At 33.3% G+C, this 19,150-nt stretch overlaps 1 protein-coding gene across 4 annotated transcripts in view; it reads left to right on the forward strand.

The window, feature by feature from the left end:
- Appl1 (adaptor protein, phosphotyrosine interacting with PH domain and leucine zipper 1) overlaps nucleotides 1-18,850 on the forward strand; it is a 43,832-nt gene extending 24,982 nt beyond the window's left edge. For 2 of the 4 annotated variants that reach the window (XM_046452910.2, XM_046452908.1), the window contains 12 exons: nucleotides 412-600; nucleotides 2,989-3,031; nucleotides 4,836-4,892; nucleotides 7,863-7,954; nucleotides 8,356-8,538; nucleotides 10,390-10,442; nucleotides 11,320-11,494; nucleotides 11,586-11,622; nucleotides 12,368-12,514; nucleotides 13,424-13,474; nucleotides 13,724-13,813; nucleotides 15,037-18,850. In XM_046452910.2, coding sequence (XP_046308866.1) covers nucleotides 412-600; nucleotides 2,989-3,031; nucleotides 4,836-4,892; nucleotides 7,863-7,954; nucleotides 8,356-8,538; nucleotides 10,390-10,442; nucleotides 11,320-11,494; nucleotides 11,586-11,622; nucleotides 12,368-12,514; nucleotides 13,424-13,474; nucleotides 13,724-13,813; nucleotides 15,037-15,183 — 1,264 coding nt within the window. In that variant the 3' untranslated portion in view covers nucleotides 15,184-18,850. The remainder of the gene's footprint in view (nucleotides 1-411; nucleotides 601-2,988; nucleotides 3,032-4,835; nucleotides 4,893-7,862; nucleotides 7,955-8,355; nucleotides 8,539-10,389; nucleotides 10,443-11,319; nucleotides 11,495-11,585; nucleotides 11,623-12,367; nucleotides 12,515-13,423; nucleotides 13,475-13,723; nucleotides 13,814-15,036) is intronic. The other 2 variants (XM_046452909.2, XM_046452911.1) reach the window with 2 other exon arrangements.
- Nucleotides 18,851-19,150: the final 300 nt, after the last annotated feature.

Genomic DNA, 19,150 nt, shown 5'->3' on the forward strand with positions numbered 1-19,150 from the left:
TGTTAAGGTCATTTATCGTATTTTATATATAATTACAAAATCAAGTCAAATTTTAGTTTTCACCTGAAGATAGGATAAAATGGGTTAACCCTAAGAATAAAATAAATTCTTCTTTTGTTTTGAATTTATCTCTTTTGAATATTGAAATATAACTTACTTTTTATGGACCATGATTACATAGCTGCAATTTGATAATTTCCAGCCTTATTTTGGAAAAGGTACATTCACATGAGTGAGTCAATATGAGTAAATTCGTTTTAGGAGACTGAAAAACCGATGTTTATATTTTCTTTGCACTCTGGTAACTTTTTTGCAAGCTGGTTCTTTGTAACATGCTTTATCTTGTTTCTGGATGATAAGGTGATTTTAGGTATGTCATTATTAAAGTATGAATGTATTCTCTTCATTTAGTAAAACAGGCTTGGTGTCGTCTACCTGGGATAGACAGTTTTACTTCACACAGGGTGGAAACTTAATGAGTCAAGCCCGTGGCGATGTAGCAGGAGGCCTGGCCATGGACATAGACAACTGTTCAGTGATGGCTGTGGACTGTGAAGACAGGCGATACTGTTTTCAGATCACCTCTTTTGATGGGAAAAAGTTGGTATTTTTCTACTATTAATAAAATTTATAATATTTTAAATTACTGAAATTCAATTCCTTTTTATCCAGAAATGTCATGAACATTTTAGACTCAGCATATATATTATGATAATTTGCTTCCCCCGCATCCTGCCCTGAACACTGGGGATTAAACTCAGAGGTGCTCATCCACTGAGCTACATCCCCAGCCCTTTTAAATTTTTTAATTTTGAAACAGAGTCTCACAAAGTTACCCAGACTGACCTCTGACCTCAAACTTGATCCCCCTGACTCAGCCTTCTAAGTTGGTGATATTACTAAGCATGTGCCACTGCACCCTGCTAAGATAGTTTGCTTTTTAATCTTATAGAAATGAGTTGAATTTTAATTTTTAACATCATTAAATTATTTCTTTGAGGTTGTTGAAACCAGGTTAAATGGTAAATACCATGATTCCATGTTAAGAGACTGGTCACTGAAAATCCCGCATTCTATGGGGAAGACAGCCCAAGTTAATTAAGAGTATCAAGTGTGGGGTTGCAAAGATCAAAGCCTGGATTCATTACTCTCTGATCTTAGATGAGTTCCTTAACCCTTCTGATCTCCATTTTTCTACATGTAAAATGTAGGTAGGGAGTTGTAATTTCTACTTTATAAATTGAGAGGAATAGAAATCTAGCATGTGTGTGACCAGCATATGATAGGTGCTAACAATAGTGTTATTTTTAAATGTTAATCATATACTCCTGATCGGATTATTTTCTCCATTAATATTTATTATGCCCCTAAGAAAAATTCTATTATCTTTCTAGTAAATGAGAATCTAGTCAGGTACAGTGGGGCAGCAGTTCGGAAGGCTGAGGCAGGAGGATTGTGAGTTCAGAGCAACTTATGGAGGCCCTAAGCAACTTAGCAAGACCTTATCTTAAAATATAAGAAAGGGTTGGGGATATGGCTCAGTGGTTAAGTGCCCTGGAAATCCTCTGTATTACCTAAAAAAAAAAAAAAAAAAAAAAGGAATCTATAGTAGTGTTTAGAACACAATTTCTGAAAAGTACAGAGAAAAAAAGAGTATGGTGGGGGGATGTAATCTCATTAACAAGAAGCAACGGTTAGCTTTTTTGTTTGTTGCCTTCCAGTTTTTATCCTGAATACATTTTTTTAATAAGTGAAGAAATATTGTGATGTACATTACTTATAAAAACATTTCATAATGGCTACATTAATCTTTTTAAGGACAGATATTATATTTTAAACATTTTCCTAAGGATAGATACTTAGGGTAGCTGTGATTTTTTTTTTTTTTTTCCCCTACGTAATTAAAATATTGACCATTGAAGGGCTGGAGTTGTAGCTCAGACATGCTTGCCTAAGCATGTGTGAGGCTCACTGGGTTCAATTCTCAACACCACATATAAATACAATAAAGGTCCATCAACAACTAAAAAAAAATATATAAAAAAAAATTGACCATTGAGCTTTCTTAACTTTTGGAGCAGCCTCTGGATTCCATAAAAGTCATTTTCCCTCCTATATTTATGCACATTAATATATTATGGGGTTAGGGATGTGGCTTAGTGGAAGACTAGTTGCCCAGTTACTTGGTGGAAAAAAAATTGTGAAAATAAGTAAATAAATTCAACCTTTACCCCTTAACAAAAAGACATTTATGGCACACTGTCTTCTACCAAAATGTTTGTAGTTCATATTCATTAAATGGTTTAATATTCCTTCTACAAACATACAGTGAATGCCAATTCTGTGTGTTATCACCCTAGGCGTCCCTATGTTCGTTTATTGAAATCACCAAATTGTTAATGTTATTAACAGTACTTAAATTTTTATATTTTTAGTTTTTTGCTAGTGCTTAACATTTGCCAATTTACATTTCCTGGTGTGATGTAAAATTAGTAAAAATTATTTCTTTTAAAATATTACTAAAAAATAAATATTAAAAATAAAATTTAAAAAATAAAGTATTAACAGTTATTTTGAAAAGCCAAATATTGCTGTGAATCATATGTTGAAATTTTTATTTAACTCTATTAAAGGAGAAACTATCAATAATGAAGTTAGTATTTTCCCTGGATTTCATAAAAGTCATTTTCCCCCTCTATTTATGCACATTAAGATATTAATGTAGGATCACTGATATATGATAAACACCAGAAGTTTGAAATGTATTGTCTTAAAGTGTACTTTCATGGTCTTATCTTTCTAGGATCAGTGCCTATTTCCATTTTGGCACATCTTGCATAGATAGCCAAAATTAGAGTTGTTAAAAGTATTAGTCCTAATGCCTTTGGTGGTTTTCCTTTCCTAAAATACTCTTGGTTGTGGTGTTTGTTTTTTTCTTTTTCTTTTAAAAAGTTAAGGCTGAAACTTTTTTCTTTTATTTTTCTTCAGATCTTCAATTTTGCAAGCAGAGAGTAAAAAAGACCATGAAGAGGTAAAAGTTTAGTTAATTTCCTCAGCAACATTTAAAAATACTTTTCTGAGGACAAAACATACTAATTGTCCATTATACAAATTTTGGAAAACCCTAGTTAAATTTAAAAATGTTTATTTTTCAAGTCTTGTTCCAAAGCAGTATTCTTAAGTTTCTCATAGAATTTTATAGTTGGAGACGACTTAAAGATCATGTCTCTGCCATCTTAAAGGCTCAAATTCAGCAACAACCTTGTGTCTGTTGTCTTCTGGTAGGCTGTCAGTATCATGTGGTAACAGTTTAATTTATTCTCTTCTCATACCAATCCCTTGAGATGCTATTTGCTGCTCTAAGAACATAGTAGCAGCAGATGTGGCATGGCAGAACACAATGAAAAATTAAAACCTTGGGGAAATGAAAGATAGAAAAATGAAAATTTGGGAGTCTCTGTTCTTCCTCACAATGCTTTTAGTTTTGGCTCCATTTTTATTACTAGTACACCAAAAAGGAGGTAAGGTACTACTAAGAAGTGATACTTCAAAAACTTTACCTTGTATAGGGCTGGAGATGTGGCTCAAGCGGTAGCGCGCTTGCCTGGCATGCGTGCAGCCCGGGTTCGAACCTCAGCACCACATACAAAGATGTTGTGTCCGCTGAAAACTAAAAATAAATAAAAAAATAAATATTTAAAAACAAAACAAAAACTTTACCTTGTGAAATATTCTTCCGTGAAAATACAGCATAACTTGATTTTGAGACTTTTTATCTAATTATAATTGTATTGTAAGATAAAGTTGGAAATTATGTAGAGAGCTACTTTTATTTATTTTTCCTGGGAAAGAATTCACATTAAAACTTGGGGAAAGGCAGCGGAGCACAACAGACACTAGTATGGCAATTTGTAAATCAATGGATGTGTAACTGATGTGAATCTGCAATCTGTGTATGGGGTGAAGGTGGGAGTTCATAACCCACTAGAATCAAAGTGTGGAATATGATATGTCAAGAAATTTGTAATGTTTTGAACAACCCACAATAAAAAATTAAAAAAAAAACAAAAAAACAAAAAAAACTTGTTTTTGGTGCCTGAGGAACACAGATAAATATCTCTGCCCTCTGCATGGTTTACCAAACAATATATTAGTTTAGTTTAATGAGGCCCATCAGGCACTGGGATCCTCTTGAGAGTGAAACAGAAGTTGTAGAACAGAGAGTGTTTTCTATGTTGAAAGAAGGGAGATTTTATATAAATATATGCATGCTTAACATTTGCCAATTTACATTTCCTGGTGTGATGTAAAATTAGTAAAAATTATTTCTTTTAAAATATTACTAAAAATTAAATATTTAAAAAAAATATATATATATATTTTTTTCACCAGAAAGATATTTATCTCTCAATTTTTGAATTAGGATATCTGAGTTCAGACTGTGTTGTCTGGTGGGGATTAAGGGTGGGAGTAATATAAAAAGATATAGATTATTAAATAATAATTTAACACAATTGCTATACTTTTTATTTTCTGTGTGAAATAAATTTAGGACCTTTAAAATTATAAATGTGAATGTTCTCTTATGTGCACATGGTTATGCCAGGTGTTTTTTGTTTTGTTTTTGGTGCTGGGGACTGAGCCCAGGGCCTTGTATGTGGTAAATTATTATGTGTTCTACCACCTCTACTCCCTCCGGTTCCAAGGTGTTTTCTTATTAAAGAAGATTATATATTTATTCTAATTAAACTTTTATTTAGTTGCTTATTGAACATTGTCCTTTAGAAATTTGTTGAAAAAAATTAATCATATTTTTCTGTTTTTTCCTTTTGCAGTGGATTTGTACAATAAACAATATATCTAAACAAATATACTTAAGTGAAAATCCAGAGGTAATATTTTTGTTTTATGTTGCCCAGATCTAGTACAATTGAATAATAATTCTTTGGCTTACATGGTTTCTATTAATTGTGTCATAATTTCTCAAGTTCTGTAGTCTTTTAATTTGACTTTGGGTAGCTTACTGTATCATGTATGTTATGAGTGTCTGATTTTCCTAGAACAATAAATTATTTCAAAAGGTAGTGAAATTGTGCCAGATGTGGTGGTGCATAGCTATAATCTCAGCATCTCTGGAGGCTGAGGCAGGAGAATCACAAATTTGAGGTTAGTCTAGGCAACTGAGAAAGACCCTGTCTCAAATAAAAAAAGGGTTGGAATGGAGTGCTGCGAGTGTACCCCTGGGTTCAATTCCCAGTATTGCAAAAAACAAAAACAAAACACTAGGGATTGGGTTTGTAGCTCAATGGTACAGTGCTTGCCTAGCACGCGTGAGGCACTGGGTTTGAGCCTCAGAACCACATAAAAAATAAAAATATTGTGTCTATCCAAAACTAATAAAAAAAATTTTTTTTTTTAAATCAATACTAACTGAAAACAAAACCTTTGATTTTAGTAACTTGATTTCCTGCCAATATAACTTTTTCTTCTTATAAAGTAACTTTGGAACAACAAAAAATAATATGCAAATTAAAGCTGGGTGTGCAGCTATTCCCCTTCTCGGTCTATTCCCTAAAGACCTAAAAAGAGCATGCTACAGGGACACTGCTACATCGATGTTCATAGCAGCACAATTCACAATAGCTAGACTGTGGAACCAACCTAGATGCCCTTCAATGGATGAATGGATAAAAAAAATGTGGCATTTATACACAATGGAGTATTACTCTGCATTAAAAAATGACAAAATCATAGAATTTACAGGGAAATGGATGGCATTAGAGCAGATTATGCTAAGTGAAGCTAGCCAATCCCTAAAAAACAAATGCCAAATGTCTTCTTTGATATAAGGAGAGTAACTAAGAACAGAGTAGGGTCGAAGAGCATGAGAAGAAGATTAACATTAAACAGGGATGAGAGGTGGGAGGGAAAGGGAGAGAGAAGGGAAAATGCATGGAAATGGAAGGAGACCCTCAGAGTTATACAAAAGTACATACAAGAGGAAGTGAGGGGAAGGGGAAAAATAATATAAGGGGGACAAACGAATGTCAGTAGAGGGAGCAGAGAGAGAAGAGGGAGGAAGGGAGGGGAGGGAAGGGGAGGGGGGGGAGGGGAGGGAGGGAGGGGGGGGATAGTAGAGGATAGGAAAGGCAGCAGAATACAACAGACACTAGTATGGCAATATGTAAATCAATGGATGTGTAACTGATGTGATTCTGCAATCTGTATATGGGGTAAAAATGGGAGCTCATAACCCACTTGAATCAAATTGTGAAATATGATATATCAAGAACTATGTAATGTTTTGAACAGCTAACAATAAAAAATTAAAAAAAAAAAAAAAAAAAAAAGCTGGGTGTGATATCACATGCTTGTAATCCCAATGACTCTGGAGGCTGAGATCAGAGGATCGAAAGTTCAAGGCCAACCTCATCAATTTAGGGAGGACCTAAGCAATGAGACCTTATCTGAAAATAAAAAGGGCTGGGGATACAGCTCAGTGGTAAAGTGCCCCTGTGTTAAAATCCCCAGTATCCTCCCAATCCCCCCAAAAGCAAATTGAATTATTTATTATTGCCTAGGGAATACAATTAGATTTGAATAATTCAGACTTAGAGTTTTTTCTTGCCAATTATCAGAACTCTAATTGTTAATATTTTCAGGTAATCCAGAATTATAATATCTATATTAAGGAGAATAGCAATTTGGATCAATTTGTGCCATTATAATATTTGTATTTTTGCAGTGAGGCACAGAAATAGAAAACTGTTTTGTTGTTTTCCTAATTTAAAGTTTTTCTTTCTTCCTTCCTCCCTTCCCTCCCTTCCTTACTTTTCCTCTTCCCTTTCCTTCCTCCCTACCTTCCTTCTCTTTTTCCTTTTCCTTCCTTCCTTCCTAGAAATTTTATCCTTGCACATGCTTGTGTAAACATTCTACTACTGAGCTACAAACTGTAGCCCTTAATGACCATTTTGTTTGTGGTAAAAACATGAAATTTAACATCATTACTTTTTTTAAGTGTGTATAGAATAACACTGACTATTTACGCATTGAAGCAGATCTCTAAATATCATTTTCATGTAGCTGGTATTTTAAGTAAATAATAAGTTAAAATACTACTAGAGCTAGGCATGGTGGTGCTTGCCTGTAATCCCAGCAACTTGAAAGGCAGAGGCAGAAAGATCTCAAGTTCAAAGCCAGCTCAGCAACTTAGCGAGGCCCTAAACAACTCAGTGAGACCCTATCTCTAAATAAAATGTAAAAAAAGGGCTGGGATGTGGTTCAGTGGTTAAGCGTCCCTGAGTTCAATCCCCAGTACAAAAAAAAAAAATAATAATAATAATAATACTAGAAATCTTTCTCACTTTAAAGTTTTGAAAATATCCATGATAACTTTATAAATTAATAAGCTTATAGATATTTCTGAATATAAATATATTATGAAAACTTTACCAGCAAAGTTACAAAATAATAACTCATTTTGTGAAATTTCCTATACCTTCTAAATTCCTGTGTTCAACAAATGTATTGAATGTCCATAGTGCTAGTGACTGCTTGGTTCTAGCATTACAAATCTTAATTAAAGATACCTAGTAGTTAAAAATTTGTAGAAAAACCAATATTTTACACATTATGCATATTAGTAGAGAGTAATCATACTTTTTTTAGATTATAAGAAGCAATAGGAAACTTTAGTTTATAGTTTTATGCCATAATAGTAAGACAAGACAACGTAGAACTACTTTAGAAGTTTTACTTCATATTTTAGTGTAACTCAGAAGCCTTCTGACAATTCAGAATTATGTTCAAATATTTGGTTTCTCATAAGACTAATATTTGTCCTTTAAAAAAAATCACAATAGGAAACTGCTGCACGAGTAAATCAGTCAGCTCTGGAAGCTGTTACTCCTTCCCCTTCTTTTCAGCAGAGGCATGAGAGTCTGCGGCCAGCAGGGTAAGTTACCACACTTGAGTTATTTAAAGAACTATATGGGCTATTTAAAGTCTTCATGAGCACTTTGATTTTAGCAGTGCTACGTAACATTAATAAATAGTTCCCTTAACAACAGAGAAAGTCTATCTTCAGAATGGTAAATTCATCAGTAAGAGTGCTAAGTAAATGATGATTTCAAATTTCCTTAGTGTTTTCAACTAAATCTCTAGATAGAGGTGATTTTTTTTAGTTTAATAATTGAAAAGAAAGAAGTCTGTTGTCAGGTAGCTATGATTTGGGATTGTGTTTTTATTGAAATTTGCTTTACTGTCTCATTGAGTTAAAACAGTTTTTTTTCATAGTTTGTTCAATTTCCAAAAGAAAACTAAAGGCAGTGCTTTCTTGTTTTCCTTTGTGCTTAGACAATCTCGGCTACCAACAGCTCGAACCAGCAGTTCAGGATCTTTAGGATCTGAGCCCACAAATTTGGCTGCCCTTTCTCTAGATTCTCTTGTTGCCCCAGACACCCCAATACAGTTTGACATAATTTCTCCTGTGTGTGAAGATCTGCCTGGCCAGGCCAAAACTTCTGGCCAGGGAGGCAGGTGAGTGATGGCCTGTAAGGTTTATAATTCCAATTTTGCATTTGAGAGTCATCTCTCACATATGTGCACATATATAATTTTAGTAGGAAAGAATTATACAGGTTTTTCAGTTCATCTTTCTCAATGAAGATAATTTAATTTAAAAAATACTTAAGTCTGAATTGCTTATCAGGTCTACTTCTTGGGTATTTACTGTGACAAGAAGAAAGTTGAGAGTTGTATCTTTCAGTTATAACACTTAAATTCTTAAAGGCAATATATGTGCTATAGGTATATTAAAAACATCTTGCATCAGAATAAGAAATCTTTAGGAAGATAAAAAAACTTATCACTACTATGAATTATTAATGATTCATGTTTTGTTTATATAAGGAGAAAGTCCTATCAAAGCAGTTAAAATTTTCCTTTGGCTTTGGATGAAGAAAATGTGACTTATGGCAAAATCATTTATTAAATAGCTTGGGTATTTAATAAATTAATAATAGGTAGGTATGGTGGTTCATACCTATAATCCCAGTAACTCAAGAGGATCTCCATTTCAAAGCTTGCCTCAGCAATTTATCAAGACCCTGTCTCAAAAAATTTAAGGGCTGAGATTGTGGCTCAGTGGTTAAATGCCCCTGTATTCAATCCCTGGTACCAAAACCAAACCAAAACAAAAGTTGATAATAAATTAATTTGGATATACAAAGCTGTGACCAAGAAAAGTCATTTATATTTGGTCACAGAAATATACTTAGCATTTGATATAATATAATAGGCCAGGCATATATTAAAGAGATTAGATTCCTGTTACCTTAGTACCAGTATTATTTTAGATCCACTTAGCTCTCTGTTTCTAAGACCTGCTTTAAATGGTATCCTTCTTCCTTCATTGTGGGTGGGCTAAAAGCCAAGCACACTAAGGAGAGAGTATTTTTAGCTTCTTTCTCTAGTTCACTTTTCTTCTTGCGTTGTTACTTATGCCTTAAGAAATCCAGGGTTTTTTTGTTTTTGTTTTTGTTTTTTAAAGAGAGAGAAAGAGAGTTTTTTTTAATATTTATTTTCCAGTTTTTTCGGTGGACACAACATCTTTATTTTTATGTGGTGCTGAGGATCGAACCCAGACCCCCGCCCCGCGCATGCCAGGCAAGCGCACTACCACTTGAGCCACATCCCCAGCCCCCAGGGTTGTTTTTTTTTTTATGGTGCTACGGATCAAACTTAGGGCCTTGAGCATCCTAGACAAGAACTATTACCACTGAGCTGTACCTTAGACTTGGGAAATACAGGTATAAACTAGAAAATGTTTATATCTTGGGCTGGGGTTGTGGCTCAGTGGTAGAGCACTTGCCTACCATGTGTGAGGCACTGGGTTTGATCCTCAGCACCACATATAAATAAATAAAATAAAGATCTACCAGTAACTAATAAAAATATTTTTAAAAAATGTTTATATCTTTCTAGTTGATTCACAACATGTACCTAGAGAGCCTTTTTAAAAAAGACGATCTTACAGTCTTAGGAAATCCCTGGCATTTCTCTTAAGCAGCTAATATTGTAGCAAAATTAATGTATCCCTATGCTAGCTTATTAAAATTGAAGAACTTCTGCAAGATGGCTTATAATCATGTTGATTTTTGTTGTTTTATGTGGCGAAACTTGCATGCTGTGTCATCTAAAATGTAGCAACATTGGTTGTATAGTAATTTGAAGGCAGAGGTTGTATAGTAATTTGATTATCAGTATTGTTCCTTAACAGAACAGAGTAGAGCTTTTCTTTTTAAAATGTATGTGTAAACTTTTTTTATTAATTAGATCTGTTCCATGTGGCTCATGGTAACTATTTATATTTTTTTCTAAACTTTTCAGGCGTACAAATCCATTTGGAGAATCTGGAGGAAGTACAAAATCTGAAACTGAAGGTAGAACAGATGTGCAGTTTTCTTATATTTAAAACTACTTTTTGGGCTGGGGCTGGGGCTCAGTCATAGAGTGCTTGCCTAGCATGTGTGAGGCACTGGGTTCAATTCTGAGCACCATATACAAATAAGTGAATAAAATAAAGGTCCATTAACAACTAAAATTATATTTTAAAAAACTATTTCTTGTAGTAAATCGTGTGACTAATCTGTCATTTACACTTGTTTTGATTTTTTGTTGTTTTTTGCTATACTGTTTTTGTTTTTAGTTGTAGGTGAATACAATACCTTTATTTATTTTTTTTACTTGTATTTTTTTTTTCTTTTTATGTGGTGCTGGGGACCGAACCCAGTGCCTCACGCATGCTAGGCAAGTGCTTTACCACTGAGCCACAACCCCAGTCCCTCTGCTATACTGTTTTTTTTTTTTTTTTTTAACTTTGAAATTTCCTCTATAACATAACACAACATAATTTAATCTGATTTGGGATGCTGTTCACACAAAATTAGAGAATATCACATACTTTGATCTCATAGTTAAATTCTCAATGCCTAAGCTGTCCTTCAGGCTTTTCTGATGTTTTACTTCTGGTTCTGGAGCATAATTTTTTTCTTATTTTTCCAGTAGCTATTTTGTATATATATTTCCAAACTTATTGAAAAGCTTTAAGAGTAGTACAAGGAATTCTTTTTCCCTAGAGCTGCATTGTTGAAGTATTTATTGCCTTATTTTTTTGCTATAACTTGAACACTGTAGTCAGGATAAGTTATTTCTAAATTTAGGGGTTTTACTAGAAAATCTAAAAGGAAACAGTCAGTATATTTTATTCTTTTGGAAAAGAAATGTGGGAAATACATAATGTACCTTGTTCTGTTATAGATTCTATTCTTCATCAGTTATTTATTGTCCGATTCCTTGGTTCTATGGAGGTGAAGTCAGATGATCATCCGGATGTTGTTTATGAAACAATGCGCCAAATCTTAGCTGCTCGGGCCATCCATAACATCTTTCGTATGACAGAATCACATTTATTAGTCACTTGTGATTGTTTAAAGTAAGTAAACCTTCCCTAAATAAACTTGTAGGGAAAAATGTTTACATAATTTCAGCGTAACTAAAATTTGCTAAATTTTTAATTATTGTAGGTTAATTGATCCACAGACACAAGTTACAAGACTCACAGTGAGTTATTTTAAGTCCCTTTGTGCATACACATATCTTATTAACTTGATAATCCTGATTCTGTATATTCAGGTCTGATAGTATCAGTTACATTTGTTCTTTAGGCACTTTGTAGTTAATTTTCTAGCTAGCTCCAAAAAGTTATAGGTGAATGTTGTATGTAACGTAGAAGAATCAACATGATCTGGTATGATACTTAGTGTTAATACCTAAGTTAGGGAGCATATAAAAAATTAATAGCAGGAATTAAAAGGTGATCAAGATTATTTTATAGTTATCTAGTTTAAAATTGTTGCAAGTGTTTAATCATTTGTTAAATAGACCAGTTTTATTATTGAATTTGATTTTGTAAAATGTGTTAATAACTAATAAAACCCACCATTCATCAATCTCTTATTCTCTTTGGTAATCCAAGCCAAATATGACATTAATTGTTCTTTGATTACCAGTCTGTTAAAAATGGTGTATTTGAGCTGAGTTCTGTGGCGCATGCCTGTAATCCCAATAGCTCAGGAGGTTGAGGCAGAAGGATCATGAGTTCAAAGCCAGCCTCAGCCAAACCAAAGCACTAGGCAGCTCAGTGAGAGAGACTCTCTAAATAAAATACAAAATAGGGCTCGGGATGTGGCTCAGCGGTCAAGTGCCCCTAAGTTCAGTCGCCGGTAAAAGAAAAAAAAGGTGTATCTGATTGCTACTGTAATGGTTTGGAAGATTTCATATTTACTTCTGATGTTTTTTGTGGCAGTTTCCATTACCCTGTGTAGTTTTGTATGCTACACACCAGGAAAATAAGCGGCTTTTTGGATTTGTTCTCCGGACATCAGGAGGGAGAAGTGAAAGTAATCTGTCATCAGTATGCTATATATTTGAATCAAACAATGAGGGGGAAAAGGTATTTGACTTTTCAAAATGTTCCTGTTGTAAAATACATATTATAGTCAGTTTTTACTAATATTTCTGGAAAAAAACTCCCAGATTTTGTCTAGTATGATTGAGTTGCTTGACCAAAGCGTGTTGCTCTGAAGAGCACTAAGCTTAGGGATTGGCATTCTGACTATATAGATCCATGTCTTCCTCAACATTGATAGCTGGTAAAATCTTCTCCCTTCATTAGCTTATCTTGGGAATAGAATATATTCCTATAATCAGTCAACTTCAAGTATCATCAGCAACTGTTTCTCTCATTCTTTGTGGGCTGAACTACCTCAGTAATGAATTTGAGATAATGAGAAGTATTGTTTGTGAAGGGAGAGCCATCAGTGGAAGCTCACAGACTCATAGAAAACATAGAAAGCAGTAAGAGATGTGGTCCATGACTTTAAAACTAGCAACTCAGGAGGCTGAGGTGGGAGAAATGCTAAATTCAAGGTCATCTTCAGCAACTTAGACTATGTTTCAAAATAAAAAAAAGTAAAAGGGATGTAGCTTAGTGGTAAAGCAATCCCTAGTACCCTTCACCCTCCCACCCCCCCAAGAAATGGAGAAAATATACAAAGACTTGGTTTAGGGGATGGCACATCCTTAAATCAGCTTTCAGTTGAAGTGGTATATTATGTTGAGTTATAAAACTAGTTATGGGCTGGGGTTGTGGCTTAGCAGTAGAGCACTTGCCTAGCATGGGTGAGGCACTGGGTTCAATCCTCAGCACCACATAAAAATAAATAAAGTAAAGGTATTGTGTCCAACTACAACTAAAATTTAAAAAAAAAATTTATATCAGCTATTTGGGTACTTAATTTTTACTTTAAGAACTTGAGTTTTTTGGCTTTTTGTTTGTTTTTAATACTGTTTCTCTTTTTAGATTTGTGATTCTGTTGGACTGGCAAAACAGATAGCTCTGCATGCTGAACTGGTAAGAATCTGAGAGATGCTTAATTTTCTAAGAATGTTAACTGAAGTATTATAACAAAAGTGGTTTTCATATTGCTGATAAACCATTTATAATCTGGATAAATGTCTACCATAGAATGAAGCCTTGTGTGCTTCCATACCTATGAATACAAAGAAGGGTATAAAAAGTTACAAGGGTCATGTTAATTGATATATCTAAAATTTAAAATTATTTCATATTTAATTCATTAGTTTTATTTATTGTTCTTAGGATCGTAGGGCATCAGAAAAACAAAAAGAAATAGAGAGAGTAAAAGAGAAGCAACAGAAAGAACTCAATAAACAAAAACAGATTGAAAAGGTATGCATCCCTAATGTCTGAATCTTCTATCTGGTGTTTATGAAGACTTAATTCACAATTGTGACTTTCAGATTTGAATTTCCAAATGAAGGTCTTGTTTCTTCTTGCTCAACCACTTCATAATCAGATGATTCATAGAATAGCAGAAAGGGTAACAGCTGAAGTCTGCTATGTTTACACAAAAGCTATATTAACATGTAGTGTGACTTCCTGTTAAATAAACATACCAGAACTTTCATATTCCTGTGAGGGTTATCTTGTCAAAGCCACTCTTTTTTTAAAAAAAATGTTTATTTTTTAGTTTTTTTTAGGTGGACACATATCTTTATTTTATTTTTATGTGGTGCTGAGAATCGAACCCAGTGCCTCACGCATGCTAGGTGAGCGCACTACCACTTGAGCCACATCCCCAGCCCCTCAAAGCCACTCTTTTGAGAGGTTTTATGGACTAAATTGCTATTGCTGAAAACCATTTTTCCCTTTAAGTGAATTAAATTTTAAATGTTGCCAGGAATGCCAATTCATTATCCACTAAAAGATTTTTTCCCCCCCAATGCTGGGGGATCAAGACCACAAAAGAATAATTTTAAGCTACACAATTTTCCAAACAAAATCTTGATTAGGTGATCCAAGAGACTTTATGGGTTGTGGCATTGACAATAGGAATGGAAAAAGAAGACAGTTGTGGGATACTTGGAGAACACATCAGTAAGAATTGGCAGTGGGTTGGATGTATGGACAAAGAAGGGGGAAGTGGCAAAGGTGACACTGAAGTCATCAGGCTTCCCTTGATAGGCTTACTGAAGGAAGGTGATGCCAGATTCAGCAAAATGAATTGGACAAGAGGTCTGAAAAAGAGGAAGGCATGAGGTATGGGGTAATCCATTATGGGGCTTTTATTATGAAAATTGAGATTACTTATGTAGTGTATAGTAAGAGATGATGGACTGAATTAGATTATTGGCTATAAAAAATAAAATGAGGAAAATGCCAGCAATTTTTAAGTTTGAATTTGGATTTTACAGAATTTCTAGAATAATGCCAAATTTATTTTGTAGTAGCATTGGTTAGGCATAGCCTTTCTTTTTATAAGGTTGCTAGAATTTTGCATACATCTTTATGACAAAAGGATGGAAATGGCTCTCAAGTATGTATTTTTAAGTGCATAGCTTTCATTTGACTGCAGACAGTTAATTTAGTTCCTTTTCTTTCTTTCCCACTAGGACTTGGAAGAACAGAGTCGGTTGATAGCTGCTTCCAGTAGAACAAACCAAGCCAGTAGTGAGGGGCAGTTTGTTGTCCTTAGCAGTAGCCAGTCAGAAGAGAGTGATTTGGGAGAAGAAGGACAGAAGAGAGAGTCAGAAGCATAAACTTACATTGCTTTTTGATTGACACTGCCCCCCCCCCTCCGGAATTGACAATTTCTATGGTGAAATGGCACAAGGTAACAACTATGTTGAAATATCAAGGAGGAGACTACACTTTATATTTGCTTGTTTTTAGCTTCACGTAAAAAAATGTTGAACTTGATGATTTAGTTTTACATTGTTTTTTATTTTCCCTTAAAAATAATAATGTATGCATTAACATTAAATTCCTCTTGTCTAGGGCTGGGTTGTGACTCAGTGGCAGAGCACTTGCCTTGAACATGTGAGGCACTGGGTTCGATCCTCAGCACCACATAAAAATAAATAAACAAAATAAAGACATTATGTCCATTTATAACTAAAAAATATATTTAAAAAACATTGTACTTGTCTAAACAAAACTTATTTCCCTAAAACAGGTTGCTGAGGAATTATACTTAAGCATTTTTTTCCTTCAAATTTTGAACTTTTAATCTTGTGTTGTAACTACCTATGCCCATCAGAAATAATTTATTCTTAGGTATTCATATATTCATGGATATACTCGCTCCCTTTTATTAGGAACATTTTGCTGGCAGTGAAGAAGTGTTCAACTAAGTGACCCTTTCTACAGAGAATTCTACAAATTTGCAAATATTTTAACATTATTTACTGTGCAATAGAATTTGTATAAAATCGTAGAGATTTTAGACTTAAGGTTTCCAACTTGTGGCAGGTGGCACTGTTGATTGCAGGACACTTTCTTTTATTGCTCACATTTCTCTGATGTACTATACCTGATGCCAGTAGTGAAAAAAGCTTGTATCTTTGGTTCAAAATTCATACAGCCCTTGGCATTTTATTATCATATTCTCAGTTCTCAGGTTGGGACTTCAATTATTACTGCAGAGCAGTAATGATTAAAATAAGATTTTGAAATTCATTAAAATATTTCTGTTTTGTTCAAATACATTTTAGATTAGGACTGGCTTGTAAAGATATTGTTAGAAGATGATACATTGTATTTTCAGCATTATGTAAAATGATTTTTACTGATAATCAAATGACATTTTCAAATGACATTTCAAAAGAAGTTATATACCAATTATGTTTACTGCTTAAAAGTAAAAATTCCCAGAGTTTAGTTTAGAAAATGTAATCTTTTAAATTTCAGACTGATATGCCCAGTATTTTCATAATCCCATATTTTGATAAAGTACTGAATCATCACTTTATATCCACAAAGGCAAATAACTAATTTATGAGCATAGAATAGTTTGCACTAACTATTGTAAATACTTTTCAAATGAGTAAAAGGTATGAGTCCATGAAAGACTGAAAAGAAATTGAATGATTGGTATAGCTAGTAGGGGAAGTTGACCAAGGAAGGATTTTAGCCTGCTACAGGTTTAAAATAACATTTCTCTACTGCCTATCTTCTGTCAGAAATTAATTTCTTTTACTTTGCTCAGATTTAAACATGGCTTATAGAAGTTATGTTCATGTGTTCCACATGAAAAAGTATATATACATATATACATATAAGTTAAATATATTGAGTAAAATATCTTACATAGTTAAACATTTAGAATTTTTCAGTAGGTTAGCCACTAATACTAATTTCACAAGGGAAAAAATCCTTTTGTCCTTTGATATGTAGTTTTTTTCTTTTTTTAGGTCTGAATTAGAAATGGCATCTGTTAAAAGCTCTCAAAATATAGCTCAATTTCATACTGTATATGTACATTGTTTTCTGTAGGAATGGGATAATTATACATAGCTTCATGATATTTTTATCCATGTGCCAACTGGGAGTAATGATTATTTAATACTCCTTAAAGCCTTATGATACTAAAACATATAGTAAAGAAGTAGACATTTATGGAATACTTTTTGATTAAGTTTATTTTGTGCCTACTAAAGGGAATGCTTTTAAAATATTGTATCATTCCTTTTGTTAAAGCTGAAATTTGTGATCAGTACTTGATTGGTCATGGAAATTCCTGCTTTTAAGACCTTTTTTGAGATTGGTTAACTTTCAGTTTCATTGTCTTTTCTTTATATAGCACCTCGCTAAGTTCACATGAAATCTGTTGCCTCACAAGGAAGTTGGTCATCATTAGAAGGCAGTTTTACCTGGTTGGTCCTTTGCATGGTAGCAAAGTGCTACCCATTGTTAGCCCTCTGGGTCAAAGTGTAGACTGAGGTTAAGGGTATTGGTAGACGTAGGGATGCTGGACAGACTTATAGTTCCTTTGTGTGTGTGTGTGTGTGTGTAGTTCCCTTTAAGTCATGTTCATAAGAATTACCACAATAACTGTCATATATAACTAAAATAAATTTAAAAAATGTCCACGTCCATAGGAAAGATGCATTCCAGTGCCAAATAGAAATCATGAGTACATTTAGCAATTTAGATGAAAATTCTCTTCCATTACTACTAAACTATAGGAACTATTCTATTATTGCAGACCTGTAAGCATCAAGTTTAATAAGCTCTCCTTTTTATTTAAAGAATGCTGCCCATGGGCTTCATATTAATGTTCCAGCTGATCTCCTCTGAAACCCCTTCAAAAACTCTGAGATGCTTCATTGGCAGTTGGATTAGATTTGGGGATATCTCTTCTCTGGCATAAATTTATATTTAATGATTTTTAGAAATTAACCACATATTTTTTTAAGGAAAGAAATTAAGCCTGCCTAATTCTGCTATATGTTCTGCTTCCTATGTGAACAGTGCTTTTGTAACTATGGTAATGAAATTAATAGATTAAAAAAATCAATTATTAGTGCATCCTTTTAGAATTTTGAAAATTTGCTAATTAGGTACTGAAACTGGTACCTTGAACAAAGTCCCTAAAGCTGATCTAATCTAGTTCTTGTCATGTCTATAAGGATTACTTTGTGTGCAATTTTAAAAGAATTCACAGGATCCACAAACTAAATTTGTTGTTTCCATTACTTTTGGGAAAAGGACAATAGGATGTGTGTAATTTCCTAGGTAACATAAAATGTTGTGATAAAAGCATCTGAGTTAATTCTGAGTTATGTATAGGAACCACAGTGTTTAAAATTTGCATCTTACAAATGTTAACAGACTAAGAATCTAGCATATTTAGCAAAACCTTTTGCAACCTGAATAAAATGAAAATATTAATGTTGATTTTGACAACCTCCTTTCATTTGAATTGTACTTTGAATATTTAAATATACCAATTGTAACAATTAAACTCTTCATTTTATTTTTAGCATTTACTCCTTTTTCATGAAGTTTCTGTTCTACATTAATTAATAATACAAAGATTTGAAACTGGAACCACTTTATACTTTTTTAACCAACCTCTTGTGGCTGTACTCATAAGTAATTTACTTTAAATTAATAGAAGAACTGGGGATTAAATTATAACTAATGTGTGAAATTGCTTTGTATATTCAGTGATTTTTGTAATGTAAGTGAATTGGTTAATTCTTATCTCACTGATAGTTAAATCATGCAGTGTACCATTAAGTCATGTTAACATTTCCCTTTAGAATTGGATTTGAGGAACTCACCTTTATGTGACCATGGTATACATGTAGGACAGAGAACTTATTTTTTCATTTTGTCAAAATAGGCATTTGCTGACAAGGCTTCAGGAAATATGTTGTTAGATTTTTTTAATGTATAATAAAGTCTGATTTTTGTACAGTCTTTTTTTGTATAAAATATTTGATATATTTTCTGAATTTTATTTCTCCAAGTAATTTTGATTGGTGTTGTCACTTATTGGGAAGTTTGTTGTAAAAGCAAATTATAATTCATTATTAGTGACTTTTCTTGATAATTACCCTAGATATGTTACAGGCAATGTATACTTACAACTGTTGGATTCTACTTAAAGAAATTCCTCTAATTTAAAGGGACAAATAATTGTGTGTTCTAACTTTAAGTAGCTTGACCTGTAGTTTTAATAGTAATATATAGTCATGCTGTGTAACTCTTTGTAGTTTA

Source organism: Marmota monax, unplaced genomic scaffold, assembly GCF_021218885.2.
Source record: "Marmota monax isolate L192 unplaced genomic scaffold, Marmota_monax_Labrador192_F-V1.1 WCK01_AAM20220418_F8-fsc00042, whole genome shotgun sequence".
NCBI lineage: Eukaryota > Metazoa > Chordata > Mammalia > Rodentia > Sciuridae > Marmota > Marmota monax.